The 17101-nt window shown below is 43.1% G+C and overlaps 2 protein-coding genes across 2 annotated transcripts; one reads left to right on the plus strand and one right to left on the minus strand.

The window, feature by feature from the left end:
• The first annotated feature begins 555 nt into the window (after nucleotides 1–555).
• LOC107192058 (homeobox protein goosecoid-like) lies at nucleotides 556–6839 on the plus strand. The gene is made up of 3 exons (XM_015581244.1): nucleotides 556–1039; nucleotides 2641–2930; nucleotides 6612–6839. Exons 1-3 carry the CDS (start codon nucleotides 556–558, stop codon nucleotides 6837–6839), a joined length of 1002 nt encoding a protein of 333 aa, XP_015436730.1.
• Nucleotides 6840–8707: 1868 nt separating this feature from the next.
• LOC107192041 lies at nucleotides 8708–12522 on the minus strand. Its single transcript, XM_015581220.1, has 5 exons — nucleotides 12269–12522; nucleotides 11810–12094; nucleotides 10882–11454; nucleotides 9905–10523; nucleotides 8708–9862 (listed from the first exon to the last, which is right to left on the minus strand). Exons 1-5 carry the CDS (start codon nucleotides 12520–12522, stop codon nucleotides 8708–8710), a joined length of 2886 nt encoding a protein of 961 aa, XP_015436706.1.
• Nucleotides 12523–17101: the final 4579 nt, after the last annotated feature.

Below are 17101 nucleotides of genomic sequence, written 5' to 3' on the forward strand. Positions count from 1 at the left end.
CTCACACGTCCTCGATCCGACTCACAGCTGGTTGAAGCCGACAACCCGACTTGGACCAGGTCTTGTTCATCGATCGTCGATACCCCGATCGATCCTTTTTGCTTCGTCGAGCATCTTGTTGCAACCCACCCTGTTCGCCCACGATAACAGTGTGATACCATTCCCTCCCTAGTCACGGTAACTCGATTTTGACCTTGTGAAGAAGGTCACGAAGACGATCATTTGACGAGGAACATAAGTGCGCTGGTGTTTGACTGCGATGGGACATTTCAAGTTCGAAGGTCGCCAGTGTGAATCGTTTGACATGTGACCCTCGGTAGAGACCGATGTGTAGATACCGTTGATCGAACAACCCCCGTGTCCACGAAGCGACGGATGAAGCTGTACCTGGTTGACGGTTGTGACACTGACAGCTAAGGAATGTTTTTGCGCCGGTTCTAGTTCTCGCGGCCAGTCAGAAAAAGGAATCAGACGAAAACGGATATCGTTCGCGGAGAGTATCGGAGCGACGGCTTCAGATCGGGAATTACAATTTTTTTCTCTCATTCCCGTAACATGGTAGAGAGCACCTACGCGAGTGACTCGCCCAGATCGCGTTCTCCGATGACGGAGCCGTCGAGCCCTCTGCAAGATGGTCCCGGTATATCCGGCTACGGGCATCGTTATCTGTACAATTATTCGCCGGAGAGCTTGCAATTGAAGCTGAAGAACAACGAGGAACAGAATTGCATCGGTGGACGAAGGCACGACCTCGAGAAAGTGTTCGCCAGGGGTTCGTTGACCTCCGAGGAGCTGCGATTCAGACCCCGCGACGTCTCCAGACCCAGCTCCTCGGCGACCATGTCCTCGCCCACGTCCGCGTTCACGATCGAGAATATTCTGGCGCCTAGGCCGATCGGTAACATGACAGCTGGGAATTCCACGGGGTTGGGATCGATCGTTCAGAATCCAGAAGCTGTCGGCACGAGGACGACCGCCGCGATGCATCCGCTGCAACAGCAGATACATCATCTGGCCTTCACATCCGCTGATCTATTTGGTAAGTTTGGTGACAGTTTGTGGAGATAGTTTCTTTCGAGAGAACATAGGGCACAAGTTCGTGTGAGAGTTGTTTTACTGTTTTTGTTGATGAGTAGACTGCGGATCTTTATGCAAAATGACACGTTTTAAAGTAATTTATGTATTTTATCGTAGACCGTGACGTAGATGTTTTATAACTATGATGATAATAGCTGTAGGTTATCCTTGGTAGTTGTGGTGTTAAGGGTGAATATAAAAAGGAAAATCTCCTGAGAATTTTAAATCTTTTTTGAATAGATAGGATTGGAAGTAGAGTTTAGGTTGTAGGTTAGAAGTATTATAATAAAAATATAGAAACGAATGTGGGAGAAGAGGTTTCGTTTATTTTGTTGTGGACATTTATGTAAGTATACCATTAGAATATTAGACTGTGGATGTTTACGCAAATTCTTATTTTCCGTACCGAGTAAAATCCATTTTTTTTACGATAGAAAATGTGATTCGTGATTCCACATTATTCCCACAACTCGAACGTGTCAGCACCCCGTTAATTCCGTAAACGCGTCGATGACGGCCGGGTGACAATTTTTGGTACCGCGTGTGTATCACGCTCGGCGCACCCCCGTAACGGAAAAATGAAAGAAGGCGTAAATCCTCAACGGGAGACGACACGTATATAACCGCGAAGGAAAATTTCCTTTATGCCCCGGAGGGCTTTAAGTATTTCACCCGCGATCGAGAAAGAGAAAGTACACAGGGGGTTGGCGTGCAGATTGGGGATGCGCGCCGCGCGGCCAGAAATCCGCAATCCGTTTCGATCACGCACGAACGATTTAGCTCCTTGCAATCCCACGGAAGGCAGATGAAAAAAACGAGAAGGAGAAAATTCACGGCGGGTTGAGGCGCGCCGGTTGAAAGCATCCAGGATTCGCGCGCCCTTCGCGCATTTTTATGCGACGACGTCGTGCCTCCTAAGCAGCTTTCTTCGAGATTTTAAACCAAAACACATCCCCCTTCCCCCCTGGGAAGCTGTGCGAGTATTTTTCGCTCCCTTTCTTTTTCCGCCCGCCGGGAATAGGGTTGCGTGGTGCTAAACGATATTATAATTTCAACATTCCCGTCAAAGGCTTCCCTTGCTTTTTACCACGGTGACAGGGGGTGTTTTGAAGTACCGTTGACGTTAAACAGTTTGGAGGTCGATTCTTATCGAGCTCTTGTATTTTTTTTTTGCAGAATATTCGTGATGTTAAGAAAGTATAATAACAAAGTATAGCATTTTTTGTAAGGTATGTGGAAGCTGTAGTGCCTCTCAAGTTTGAGTAAAACGTTTTGTAAAGATGTTACTTCCTATCCGGTCACAGAAGTACCAGGAGTTGTGCTTCCAGAGTTAAATCATCCTTACATCTTATCCTCTCGATTATTTCCCATCAATCTGAAGCTTCGGGCTTGAAGCTTTTGTCCTATCAACTTGAACTTTCGAACTTCAATATTCCTATAATTAAAACTTCGATTGCTTTATGACCCTTTCGTTTTTAAGGGTACATACATATACTGTGTTTATCATAGAGAGATATAGTTCAATTCGGTCGATGTTCTTAATGGTTCCTGGTATTTGTTTAGCCGCCGCGTATCCCAGTTTGTATTCCGGCGGGTACGTGGCAGCAATGGCGGCCGCCGGCGTTTCTCTCCACGGGCAGCCGGCTTTCTATCACGCGACTCATCCTTATCAAATAAATCCGAACGCGGCTGCGGTCGGTCCGATGGCGAAGAGGAAACGCCGACACAGGACGATATTCACCGAGGAGCAATTAGAACACCTGGAGGCGACCTTCGACAAAACGCACTATCCAGACGTGATACTGAGGGAGCAGCTCGCGCAGCAGGTCGATCTTAAGGAGGAAAGGATCGAGGTAAGATGGAAGAATTAATTCAAAATGTTATTATCTGTTCCGTAAACGAAACGAACTTTATATTACATGCCATTATTGTGTCTATAAATTTCTATAATACGTACACTATTCCACGTATCTATACTTGTCACGTGTCTTATTCGAATAAAATTCTGCCGAACTCTGCTATACCATTCCTGACAAACGAAAGCTTTCACGTGTCAGACGATATCCTAAGAATTCTCCCTCGCCCCCCAACCCCTAAAAAACTTCTCGGGGGCATCCCCATTGGTAGCCAACCAAACTGACAAATTACTCTCCCCCTGAACTCGCAAGAATATTAGGTTTCCGTTTGACAAACATTGACCATTCGGATCGTTCTCGGGCCCCTCTTGCCCCCCCCCCCCCCCCCCCCCCCCCCTCCCCCCCCATCTCGTTGTCGCATGCGAAACATGTCATAATTCTTTCATGCGACCAATTAAAATTATTTGTGGCCGGTATTTATCGAGCGTCGCCCGACTTCCGCCAACAACGTTGCACGCCGGATTAAAAGCTTTAACCCCGGTAATGTGTTCGCCTCAATTATACATACGATCGAGGCCCCAGACATGCATTAAATCCGTATCGCGCGGGTGCAACAAACCGTCGCCGTGGCCGGAGTTTCGTCGTTGGTGATTTATCGCCGTGAAGGTTCGCGTGTAAACCATTAATTCGTGACGAGCTTACGTCCCGTTTAATCAGCGTGATTCGTTTTTCGCCCGACGGCGATACGTTCCGAACGGATATTTACGGAGCGGCGAGGCTACTTGGGGATCCGGCTAAACGTTGGGTAGAAACTCCGCGACCCTTTCTAGGATTGCTTATGTAGCAATTTAATTTAAAAATAGATAGTTGTTTCAGAAGGGTACTTGTAAAGTATATTATCTACAATGTAGCGTAGAATTTGTCATAAAAAAATACTGTTATCATAGCGTTCAACGTATTTACGTGACCGATAAATTCGCGTTTCGATAACTTGTATATTAGAGTACAATTTTAAATACAAATTCTTTTATAAATATTGAATTCCTATTTATTACAACTTACTAAAGATTAGGAGATTTTGAACTTCCATAAATCTGCAGCACTAATTAGACAGTTATATCAATTATTATTGCAGAACTTATCGTAAGTTTATGATTTCCACAATACACAAACTATGATGAAATTTTGATATTTTTAAGTGCATAGAGCCACAGGAAGATTTTTCGTGGCTGAGAATGGTTTCGGTGACCTCGTGTCGCTTGAAGAACGCTTGAAGGGACTTAGGACGGTGTCATTGAGACTGGATTGCCGAAAGAATCCTTTTCTGACACGGTGTACTAGTCCCGTTTAAAAGGATTCCCGGTAGAGATCGATGCTCAGTTTCAGTTCTCCGCTTCTTTCGGCCACAGATGCCTTTTTCGGTGACAAGAACTCGGGTGTGCATCCTTTACAACTGTACAGGGTGTCCTTAACACTAAAGCCACCGAAGATTTACCGTGTTTCTATTTCTACGTGTCACGTTTGTAGAAGGGACAACTTGTTGAAACTGTCGATAAATTAACGAACTTTTTCACTTACACATATATTACAATAAAAGTCGTCAAAAATCTCAGAAAATACACTGTTACGACAGTTTAATAATTTTTATAAGAGTTTACGAACCAGTTATTTTGACTGTTTTAGTCATTCTTGTCTTAAGCTATGTAATAAAAAAACTGAGGAACATAGTTTTTAGGCAGTGTATAGCCACCGATGGAGATCACTTTGAGAATTTATAACATGGAAATTAAAGTCACATATCATCCTAACATTATTTCAGATATTTATTACTTTTTCCGTCAGCGCAATCGCGATCGTGAGAATAAATAATCGTGGCAGGAGAGGTGGGGAGGGATGGAATCACGAATGTTCGTATTGTACCGCTCGTGGCGGGAAATTTGCTCGAACAATCGTACAATCCCCAAAGTCATTCACACTTATCGCGGGGTCCACGGGTTCGGGAACCACCCGCGTGGTCGGCTCCGGCAAAAGAAAATCCGGCCGGTCTCGAGAGTCTTTAAAGACTTTGAAACAACATATACCTGCCGCCACCGCCGCCTTCGCCGCACCTGCCGCGGCGGAGCAAGAGTTTTCGGTGTTTGCACAGAATTAGTAGAAAGACGACTTTCAGAGACGGGAAAAGAGGAAAAAGCCTGGGGGATGGTAGGGTGGAGGGGTAAAAGGGGGAAGAAAAAAAGGACCCCTGGAAACAGGCTCGAGAGGGCCTTAAAGCACTCCTCCGTCTCCGGGTGTTTGGAAAGAAGCACGGCGACTGTTTACCCTCGCGACGGTCTTCTTCCCTATCTCCGTGATTGCATCAACAGAATGCAGAAACACGGACGGACAGGTGTTGTGTCGAGCTGTAAAAGCAGAGGACCACGGGGATCGGTGATTAGGACCGGTATAAAGATGAAAACATCGGAAATGCGTTGGATAGAAGGATCATAAGTTAGCTGTGGACGGGAATTATTAGTAGAAGCTTAAGAAATCATAAGCGTAGCTAAATTTAACATAGCGTCCATTGACCCTGCCACTTTCGAAAGCTATCTATAAAAAAAACTTTCATATGTCTATAAAGGCGGAAGGAAATTACCTTTATTGTAATCCTATGGAATTATCGTCAACATTAATAATAAATGTTTTACATGTAATGTAACTTTCTGATCCTCCGTGTAATTAGTCGAGAGATCAGCGGCAATATCTGTAACCTGCGAAGAAACCATCGGCAACAGCGGCGATATCGATTGTCGGGGATCATTTAAATCGAATCAGACAACCGTGATGAACAAATGCTGATTTCGAATGCGGGATGCGAAGCCTTTTGATCTTCGCCAGCCTCCGTACCCTGCCTTGTTACGGTTCCTACCGTTGAACAGGGCGACGAGGCAGGTAAACGGGGCTTATCAATTAAGCGTCCTGTCTATCCCACGATAGAAATTACGGTCTCTCGACAATTTTACAACATAATAACGATAAATGTATGCTCGAACGAGCGAGACGAGGTTATACGGGGACTCGTAATTAACTCCCGTTCGCTGCTGCTGTTGCTCCGCGCGACGTAATTAGGGGATAAACTGGCTCATATTAGGTGACTGTACAGAATGTTTCTTAACTATAGACGATAATTAATTGATCAATATGAGACGTCTGAATGTCTTGATACACGTACACTACCGATCGTAATTATTAAGACACCTGGTCTGTATGAAGAGAATGTGGATGTTTCGTAAAAAAATTATGTATATTTCGAGCCATGTTTATTGTTTTAGAGTAACATAAATTATCGTTGCCTATTGAGCTTCAATATCCCGGAAACAATATTTATTTCAGACTATCGGCAATGCTGTAATGTCTTGTTATAATTTCGTATGTATTCGACAAGTGTCCTAAAAGAGGATTTTCTGAACAAAAGTAAGAAAATTTGGCTTCATTTTGTACAATCACGTTTTAATGTAAATTACTATACATAGCTGTGATAAATGTAGAGAAGTTGTCAAGTTCATTTCGAATAGACTATTGTGTCTTAAAATTCCCCGAAAAATATTCGACAGTTTTCTCACTACTCGACGAAAACTGTCTTCATTCGTTAATAAATAAAGGTACAAGCCCACCTTCAGGTAAAGTGTTTTCCTTTTTCAGGTATGGTTTAAGAATCGACGCGCAAAATGGCGCAAACAAAAGCGAGAAGAGCAGGAGCACATGCGAAAGCTTCAGTTGGAGCAGCGACAGCGCACCGACGACAACGTGCCCGCTGCCACCGTCAAGATAGCGGATCATTTGCTGTTGACCAGACAGCAGCAACAACAGCAGCAACAACAAATGCCGCGCGAACAGGACAGCGACAGTTCCGATCTGGAGGTCGCGTAGTCGAGACACCGATGTTAGACTCATTTCCATTGGCCCGATCGTGGATCCCGCGAACGGTTGGGGGAGGTTTCCACCTTGTCCACGAGGGAACGTGTAAATACGGAATTTGGGTGTAAATACGTTTGTACATACAGCTTACGTTCGATGTGTATAATAGGCAGTGAAATAAATTATTGAAACCGAAGCACACGAAACGATATACACACCTGTTTATTACATGTGAACGGTATTTATTAAGATTTCTCGTTTGATATTCATTGGAAACGGAGGAATGGTGTTAGAAGGAGTCAGTGGCTGCTGTACGGAAGATTCGGTACTGTTCGTTAATGGTGACACAGTTTTTCCTTGATTATTACAGGTTTGATCGTCGCTGGCTGATTGAATGAAATTTATTCCGTAAGTTGAATCTTTATTTAAATTTCCGTTTTTATGTCGATGTTCTTATTTATTTTCGTTGAATTTGATTTCGTGAAAGTAAGAAGTGAACGGGGATGATTCGTTTTGGGGAAGAATGCAACGCGTCAATAGATTTACACTATTAAAAAGGCAGTTTAGAAAGAGAACTATGAAATGAACATTTTTATTCTTGTATTCAGTGTTATGCGAATCGAAAGACGGAATGAGCGTCTCACTTACTGTTATTAGAAATTTTCATTTATTAAAATACTCAATTGCATAGTATTTTATTATCCTTCGTGAACTGTACGGGTCAATTTGACCAGAAGTCAATGTTTGATTCAAATTGATTATTCTGTTTCAAAGAGTGAACGCATACTTTTTTTCACTGACTGTAGCTCACGAGTACCTATATCGAAAGGAAAAAAGTGTCCCCACTCTTCGTTCCGTACATCCTGTACATCCAATCTCGTTGCAGAATGGATCACTGATTAAAATCCCTCGGCGGGCCGGCGGCGGCGTTCTAGCCGGGCTTAGTTCTACGTGCCTCAACGATTATATTATTAGTATTGTGCGATAGGGGTGAAAGAGCACCTGGGCTTGAGTAACGCGAAACTCATGGACACCGGGGCAAGTTCGTCGAGTTCGGTGCCAAGTTCTGGTAAGTACATAAACCCCGGTGGAACAGAGGGGGTGAGGGCAAATGGGAACTAAGACGGTTCTCTTGCGGTGCAAGTTTAATAGGTTCCGCGTCGCCGCTGCTGCACTGAGACCTAAAGACGATCGACTTAAACCGCGGCTACTTTTATTCCCGACCGCAGGAGAGTCTTGTTTTTCTGTTCCATTCAATTATTCAGAGTCAGAGAACTTACTAGCGCTGGTACACCTACTTTTCGGCTGTTTGCACGACGGGATCGGGAGTTGGACACACGGACTCCTTTTATCGGGACGCACAGCGGTCCGGAACGATGTTTTAGGAGTTGAAATCGTATTGGGTCGTACGGATAGTTCGTAGTATTTTTGAGGACAATCTATATTTTTCAATTTATACCATATTCTTATTTACTACTTCTTATACAATTTCTTTCCGTTTTTCAATTAATGTCTTTTTACCGGGCGCATATAACTTCGGTTGTTTTTAGATGGATTTTGGTATAGCAGGGTTTCAAAAGAGCTTTAATGTGAATGTAGCAAAGTTTTTGTCAACTCTTTTTTTTTCATGATTTTTCAAGGTCACCTTCAATTTTTTGCAAATACACCTATAATTTTTTGACGCCTAAAACATGTTATGTTATAATACTTACCTAATTAGTCTTGAAATCCTCTAACAGATAGGCGTAAAAAAATTATAAGTGTATTTGCAAAATCATCACATCAGTGACCATGAAAAATCATGAAAAAAAAGAGTTGACAAAAAATTTTTTTGATTCATGGTTCACCCTGTATACTAATATAAACCAGCAAATCATCGATCAGTCAGCGCCCTTGCAACACATTTTGTCAATAGTCTTGGCAGTCTCCTGCCTCCTGCCCTTCCATTTCCTCATCTGTTTCTTCTTCTCCTCGTCATACGGACACTCGATCTTGGTAATCTTCTTGTCCCTCTTCTTGTCGGACCGGCCGATCGGTAGCGCGGCCCCGCCAACGTCGACCACCTTCAGTATCTCGATCGGATTCAGAGCGAACTGGCTGCACTCCGGCGAGCCAATAGTGAGCACCAGGATCGTGATGAACTTAAAGAAATACGTGGCTCGTAGCAGATACGCCGCGCCCTCCCCGTAACTAAATAACGGCGGCCCAAACGAGTTCACGTCGCAGACGTAATAAGCGCCGCAGAACTTGAACACACCCATACAGGAGCTCTCGCAGGTTAGTATACCGAAGTGATACTTGAGGAACATTTGTTCCACCGACTGCCACAGATACCTATTCGATCTCGAATAAAGTCTACCGCATATCGCCGGTAGCACCTTGGCCTCGAACATCGTCTCGCCGATTTTGAAGTGGCTCATCAGGTACCTGTTCCAGCAGTTCACGTGGTTGTACTCGTTCTTGGTCGCCTTGAACTCCGCCTCCAATTTGCTGTACGTATAGTACCGATCCCCACACATCACGATCACATCCAAGGTCTTCGAGCTCCAGTACTCGGGCGCCATGATCCTGGTCATGCCAGCGCAGACCACGTAACAAGCGTACGTCTGCATACCACGATTCCCCCGATCGAACATACCATCCGTGATGTGCAGTTCTCCCCACAAGGAAAACAGTTTGTTCGACTCCTCGACAACGTACTGATGCCATCGCATCTTACCGCCGCTGGGCTCCTTGCTGGCCTTTTTCTTCTGTGTGACCGGCATACACTTGGCCCAGGTGATCTTGTACAGTTTGAGCCAAGCCGGTTTCTCGATCGCGTCCTTAAGATCACCTTCCTCTTGTTCGATCGTGCACGGATCACGGACGTCCAGCGGGTCAAACGGACAATCGTCGATCGTCTTTCGCTTCACCAGCTGCTGGGCTGGTCTCGGGGGGACCCGTTGGAGTAGCTTCAGATTGTGGATCTGGCAACAATGATGGGTCACGTGGTAGATCTGCACGGTGTAACACTCCTCCTCCCAAGGTAGCTCCTCCTCCGGCTGTGCCAACGGCGGAGCGTCTTCTCCGTCCAAGACCGAGTCCGTTTTGGGCGCCTCTTGCTTGGTCTTTCGTATGGCTGACTTTGGGATGACGTGCACGTAGGCTCGTAACGTTAATATCATCAGGTGCCGTCTGAGTGACTCCCTCGAGCAGAACTTTAAGATACACGCGAACCCGTTGTCGTCCCAGAAACCGAACTCGTCGCAACGGTACGGATTGTACAGGTACCAGAAGAGATTGTCCCGCCAGAACGCCAGACAGAATCGAGTGGTGCGGAATATACAGTTACGGTATCGTATCTTCAATTTCTCGAACCAGTCCTCTAGTTTTTTCACGCCCGGGTGGACCGGTAATTTTTGATCGTCGGTGATCTTCTCCGAACCGATTTCCAGTTGAACGTTCATCAGCTCCTTGCGTTCCAGTTTTAGTTTGCGTCTTAGTTTCGGCTCCAGGTAATCCCAGTCCACGTCAGTTATTACGGGTACATCGTTCATTTCCCGTAGCAATTCCACCTCGATGCTGTACTTGTAATTGTAGACGACGATATCGTCGAGTCGCTGTTTCTCTTTGACATTGATCATACCGATGTGGGTGTACAGCGTCCACGCGTGCTCGTAGATGTAGTCGATGTTCGCGTTCCATGCGTATTTGTACCTTTAGGGCGTTATATTAATTCTTTTAAGGATATTGCGGTTACAAAAAGTAACTTTTACTCATCGGATAATTCTCGTTGAACAAATTTATTTAATCGATGCTCGTCGATAAAGTTACTTTTTTGTTTAAGCTTTCAGTAACGATAACAATTTTTTTATCTTTTTTTCTTTATTCGCGATTTTTATTTAGATAAAAATTTTGCCCATATCTACTTAAGTCCCCAGTTATAAATGTGTAGTGCACACGTATACACGTATACATTCATAAGTGGGAACTTAAGCATTTGCTTAAGAATAAGTAGTGACTATGAATCCCCGCCTAAAAGTCGAGTGTAATCATTTCGTATGTCAAAGTGTACCTCAGCTGCGTCTTAGCCAGAAGCGCAACGACGGCCTGATAGAAACAGAACTTCCAAGTCTTTCGACGTTGTCGCAACAGCCCCAGTTCCGGCAAGTGCATGCCCTTCAGTCCACGAAGACATACATCCGCGTAGACTCTGGTGGCCTTCCTTTTCGAGGGTAACTCGAAAATTATGTAATCACCGTCTACCAAACCTGGCTGTTCGCCAGCGGCCCGATCGACTGTCCAATCTTTGGCGGCCGAGGGGCAGACTGGTGGTATTCTAGCGTGGCCCAATTCCTTACGATCACTAAAGTCGTTCTGTGGATCATCGAAGGCGTCCTTCTCGTCGTCCGGCTCGCAAGGAAACAGGTCCTTCCTCTTCTTCCTCTTCTGCCTTCGTCGTTCCCTTAATTCGTTCATCAGATCTCTCTGGGTACAGGGCCATAGTCCTGGCCACCTACCACTGTCGGTTCTGGTCACTTGAGGTCCCACGTCCATGTCCGATTTAGACACATGTACCTTACGAAACAGATGTTTGTGGGGGAAACGTTCCTTCCAGTGAACATAATCGCAGAGAAAATTTGTCAGCCTAGGGGTAAACACGCTTTTGTATTATTGAACTGTTACTTTTTTCGAAAGTTTGTAATGGTGAATCCCTGAATGGAATCCCTGACGAAATTTAATTTTTCAGTGAGAAGATACACTAAATTCTCAATGAGTGTTCGATGGCTTCTTGGCACTGAACATTCAATATTTCATAATTAGCTTCAGAATTCCAAGCTATATCACTGTGCTAATCCTAATTAAAAAGTCAGCGGAACATCTGGGGACCTTTCCTTGTCAGTGCCGAGGAGACTTCGAACACTGAATAAGAATTTACTGTAGAGGAAGAGATAATTTGAAATTGCTGAAGTTTAACGGACGAACATTTAACGCATCTTTACGGTAATGTTAGTATCAAACAACATTTTAAGTCCACAAGGTTCACTTTATATTTACGAACCGGCAAATTCGACCGCATATTTTTCCAGACACGGATCATCTTCGAGCGATCCAATTTGTTCGGTAGGTCATGCTCGCCTGAAAGCTGCAAAGCGTTGAGGGGCAAGCATTTATGGGGCGTGGTTAAATCCTCCTCCGACTGAACACGGGGAAACTTTCGGTGCGGTGCTGGTTTCCTGTGTTTAAATATGTCATCCTGCGCCAATTGCTTCTGTTCCTCCAAGTATCTGAGAAATACATTTCACACGAATCTCTTAGTTTTGGAACAACAATGTCGTTTACATGTAAACTTCTTCTAAACATTTTACTTCTATCTTTTTACTATATTCTATTTCGTTTCCCTTATTCTTAACTTTATTGTCATTATTATTATCACAACTATAATCTCTACTTTTCCTTACGTGTTCATGTAAATCTGCCAAAGGGGCATGTCGTCGCAAGTCCATCTCTTTTGCATGCACCTCTTCATCGAGAATTTTCTTTCCTTTTTCTTGGTAGGCTCTGTGTCCTCCTTCTCCGTTTCTTTTTGAGCTTCATCCTCGGCTTCCGTTACATCCTCCGTTACCTCGGTGACATCCTCCGTCGCCTCTGTGTCAACTGCGTCGGTGGTGGTGTCATCGACGTCAGTTGTAAGATCTTCCTCCGCTTCGGCCATATTCGCTCGATTCAATGTACTTCACTTCGTTCATCAACAATTTCTTAATTTATCAATGCATTTATTAACATTCCCCAGGAAAATAACGTTCTGCGTCGATACAGTTTGCAAATAAATTTTCTACTTCACAATTTATCGAAAATTAGTCCAGTCGATAATATCATCGTTGGCCTCGAAATATTTTCATTACATCGTACGACGATTTAGACTACAAATTTCCAATTTTTGTGTATAACCCAATAACGACAAGCCGCGCGTAACGCGTGACACCGAATATTCCGGTGGGATATGAATTTGGCTACGGAACACATGGCTTTTTCGTCCGACCAGGGGAAATTGGAATGTAAATTGGTCCGATGTCGATTACTTCGTACGTGTTACCGATAGAGTTTTAATGAAGCATTGTTTCCGTTTTCTATTCGGTCAATGTGTACAAAACGATTTGACTCGGGTGCTTAACGTTGTAAATTTACACATTAAGAGGTTGTGTACCTTCAACCAATTATTGGGGAGGGTGTGAAATATATCTAACGATCCATTCAGAATTTTAATTGATATCGCGAAAATTCGAAATATCTTGGCGTAATTGCTACGAAAAGGTCCAAGAGAAATATTTTTTACCAGGTGCCCCAATGCTTATGAACGGTAGTGTACATTATGATGATAATATCAAGTGAACCACCCTGTACCAAGGCAATTGCTAATTATGCCCCAGTGAAATTGTTACGGTTAACGGTAAACATTGTTGACCGTTTGAAGTTTCTCGTTTAAAAACAGCAGTTTCATGTTCGCCAATCCAATATTTATCGGTGCCATTACATTTCCATCGATCGCGGTCTCAGGTTTCGCGGTGTGTTTGAGAACGAGAGCCGCTCCGCTGGGCGGTACCGAAGTGGAACCGAGCACGGAAGCTGAACAAATGCGACTTCTCAAGGGGGCTGAAGAACGATTTAAAGTGTTCCGTTCTGTGATTTTGTAATTATTTTCCCGCGGAGCAGACGAAGCCATAAAAGCAGCAGGCAATCTCAGCGAGCGCTGAAGCCGGACCGCGGCGCAAAATTTTCAAAGTGTTTATAAAATTACGCCGATACACACGGAGGAAATAGCGTGAAACCTTACTCCTGGTAGGTAATATTCGGGTCATTATTGGATTTAGGAGCCCCATGCAGGCGGCACCGACAACTAATTCCTGTTGCACACTTCGCGAAACTAACATTACGAGTTTTTATTCAAACGCAAAATATTGAAGGAGGCAACATTATAACTCATATATCCCTGGAAACTCAAGTTTTTACACAATTACTTATATCAATGGGGAAAGTTTAACAAAAACCAATGGAGAAAAGCTCTGTATCAAAATTCTAAGGACCTATTACAAGGGTGAAATATAAAATATAATTTATAATAATAAATTCAGGAAATCGTTTGATATACTCTTGTATTACTGGCATAATTTCTTGTATTTTTAAACGCATATACAAAGTATCTATCTCAGCAACAGAAACACTTCGGACCAGGGGAAACGGAGATCCATTTTGAAGTTTAAGTGCAACCCACTCTTTAACAGGTGTCTATCACCGTCGAGGTAACGAAACTGGAGCGGGGTCCGCGGTTTCCTCGATTTTTCTACTGAAACGAGTGGAAGAGGCTCGAAACAGGCCAGCCGTCTCGATGTATCCCGTGGGAATCGGAGCACCAGTTGAAGTCAAAGTGAATTTGTAGCTGAAATCGGTCTGATCCCCGCAAGGTTCCACTGCGCGCATCGAAGTTTCGCCAGGGCGAATCAAAGATCAAGACAAGTCTCTTTCTCTCTCTGTCTCAACGGTGAAATTTTAATGAGCTGGTCGCGGACCACCGCCGTGAGAAAAGGAGAATCGATCGATCCTACGGAACCAGTAAAATCTCGGAATCTCGTCGAAATTAAGTATTACCGAACGTAATATATTATTAGCTCACAAAGGAACTTCGATACCGTCAAAAATACGGATTTAAAAAAAAAAGAAACTCTGCAGGTTTGTAAAGGACCTCGGTAGAAGTATTAGAAAATTTTTCGACAAATAGTCGAATGCATAATGCTGCATAATATTCGTATAAATTTTAGTACACTGTCATTACTTAAGTATTAAGAATACAATCTATGGGCCTAAAATAATTTCCCAAAAATAATGTTAATGTTTTTGACACTCACTTTGGATCACCCTTAGTTCATATGCATAAATCGAACCAATATGTGCTAAAATTCATATCAATTTCACATGGAAATAAATCGTATACATTCTTTAATTATGTCGGGAACAATGGTAATGTTAAAATATTCGAACGGAAATTTATTTCCCAGCAATCTAATAAATTACGAACAAAATAATGGGAAAGGGTAGATGGAAAACGATGCGGATTTTAATAATGTCGATGTTTAAATTTATTTTTGAATACGAATGTTAATGGATATAGAAATATCCTATGTTTTCTCGATACATTCGACCAGAAATATGGTATGTCTTTCATAAACAATTACTGTCCAAATGCAAAATACACTTTTGGTGATTCATACAGGATGACTTCAAACTTTTGGTACTTAATGGGTTAAATTTGAACAGACAGTTCCGGCATCCGATAAGATTCCTGTAAAGAGCGAGGAGGAGAAAAAAAGCGGATTGACGCATGTGGTATACCTATACACACGTGGTACAGAAGGGGTCGTTAGCCAGGGGGAGGGGGAGCAATGCAGAATAAACAGTGCATTATAGTCAATAACGCACAAAACGCCCCTACGGCTGTGCGGCCATCTCCTTCGAAAGTTCCCGGCACGAGAACGCGCACACGACCAATCCAATTAATTTTATTTTAATTACCGCATCGTCGAGCACACGTCGATTGTTATTGTTTCGACGGCGACGAATCGACCTACGCGGGGCGCGCTCGGTTCGTTATTTCCCCGCCGACAATTTCTGTCTGTTCGCGGGCCACGCCGCGAGAGAATCATTCCCCGATGGGAACGGACATTTTTTTCCGATTGGTCAACGTGTTACCATTCATGGACCGCGTGTACCTGGGTGGTTCCTTTTTCTTCTCTATCCGAAAACTAGACACAGACGACCGCGCGACAATTACCAGAGGTGCCATGATGAATTTTATTACTGTCTTTTTGTGCAATTTTTTTCATCGTTTCCGATGGAGTTACATTGTCTATAATTGATTCTACGACTTGTACTTGCCCCTTGACGTCATTTGTATTGATTTATTTTAAATTATTTAAATAGTCTGGAAGAAGTTAAGTCGTCAAATCTTCTAAACAATTTCTAAACTGTATATGACGGCTAATAATTATTCCCGAAATCTGTTGAATAAACAATTATTTCAACAACAAAAAATCAGTAATTTCTCTGAAATAAGTTTTCAGGAGACACAAGCGATCGCAAGAATTAATTCCCCCGAAGCTATTCCGCCGATCCTATCCCAGTAGTGATACCGTAAGATCGATCCTATTGGATCGATAGCAATTTCATCGTCGATCAGTAAGGCAACGATTTCCGAACGTTCCGGGTTATTTATACCAGCGTTGGGGCTAATGCAAATATTTGCGACCAATCGGTAGTGCGTAATCATGAACGATTCAACAATATTGTAACTTGGCGAGCAAGCACTGGAAAAGCGGGAAACAATGTCCACCGTTTGTGACACGACGAAAGCGTGTAACCGACGGCTACACAATCGGTTACGCTAGTCACGTGATATTATTATACCACTATAGTTGTAAACTGTGCATATGGCATGACGTGTGATCGAATTTTCATATTGAATTAAATATGCAATCGCGATTTTAAACCATTGATTGAATTACATTCACGCGCGAGAGACCGAACGACAGAATGTTAAGTGTAAAATTTGTTAACAAAGCAAAGGGATAATATGATTGCAAAAATTATTTTCGAATACGGGGTCGTTTTTGTCTTTACTCGTATACCTACTGGTGCACGTGTACCATTAAAATTTCCGCGCGATGTATGGCGGATCGATGAAATGCCACGCTCATCTTATTTTTCTTTCAAATTATTACAATCTACTGCTTTCGTCCTTTATAAATTATACGCATGAAAACCCCGCGGCTGAAATCGCACACGCCTCTACAAACATTTACAAAATTTGCATCTTCGATAATTAAATTTCCCAAAACGATTACACCGACGGGATCCTCCCGAAATGTATTAAATACGAACCGTGGAAAATCAATGTATTGTAACTTTTAATTATTGTTCTGCAATTTTCCGTCGACAGTTTCGAAACTAACATACTATCTGTGTACAGGAGGTTCCTCTACATCTGGAATGGTATCGTGTATGGAAAACAACGGTAATTAAAACAATAACATTTATTAAACAATAAAATTTCAGTCTGACTGTATATCTCAATTGTGACAAAAAGTATCAAAAGAAATTTCATGAATATGTATACGATTGGCCAACGTAAAACACATGTTTATTGAAAGACTGATATAAAAGTTCTCATTGTTTAAGCGCATTATAGTTTCTTATCGATTACATGCGTGCCAAAAATGAATTCAATACAATTCAATCTGTCT

The sequence above is a fragment of the Dufourea novaeangliae genome, unplaced genomic scaffold (assembly GCF_001272555.1).
Source record: "Dufourea novaeangliae isolate 0120121106 unplaced genomic scaffold, ASM127255v1 scaffold296, whole genome shotgun sequence".
Lineage (NCBI taxonomy): Eukaryota > Metazoa > Arthropoda > Insecta > Hymenoptera > Halictidae > Dufourea > Dufourea novaeangliae.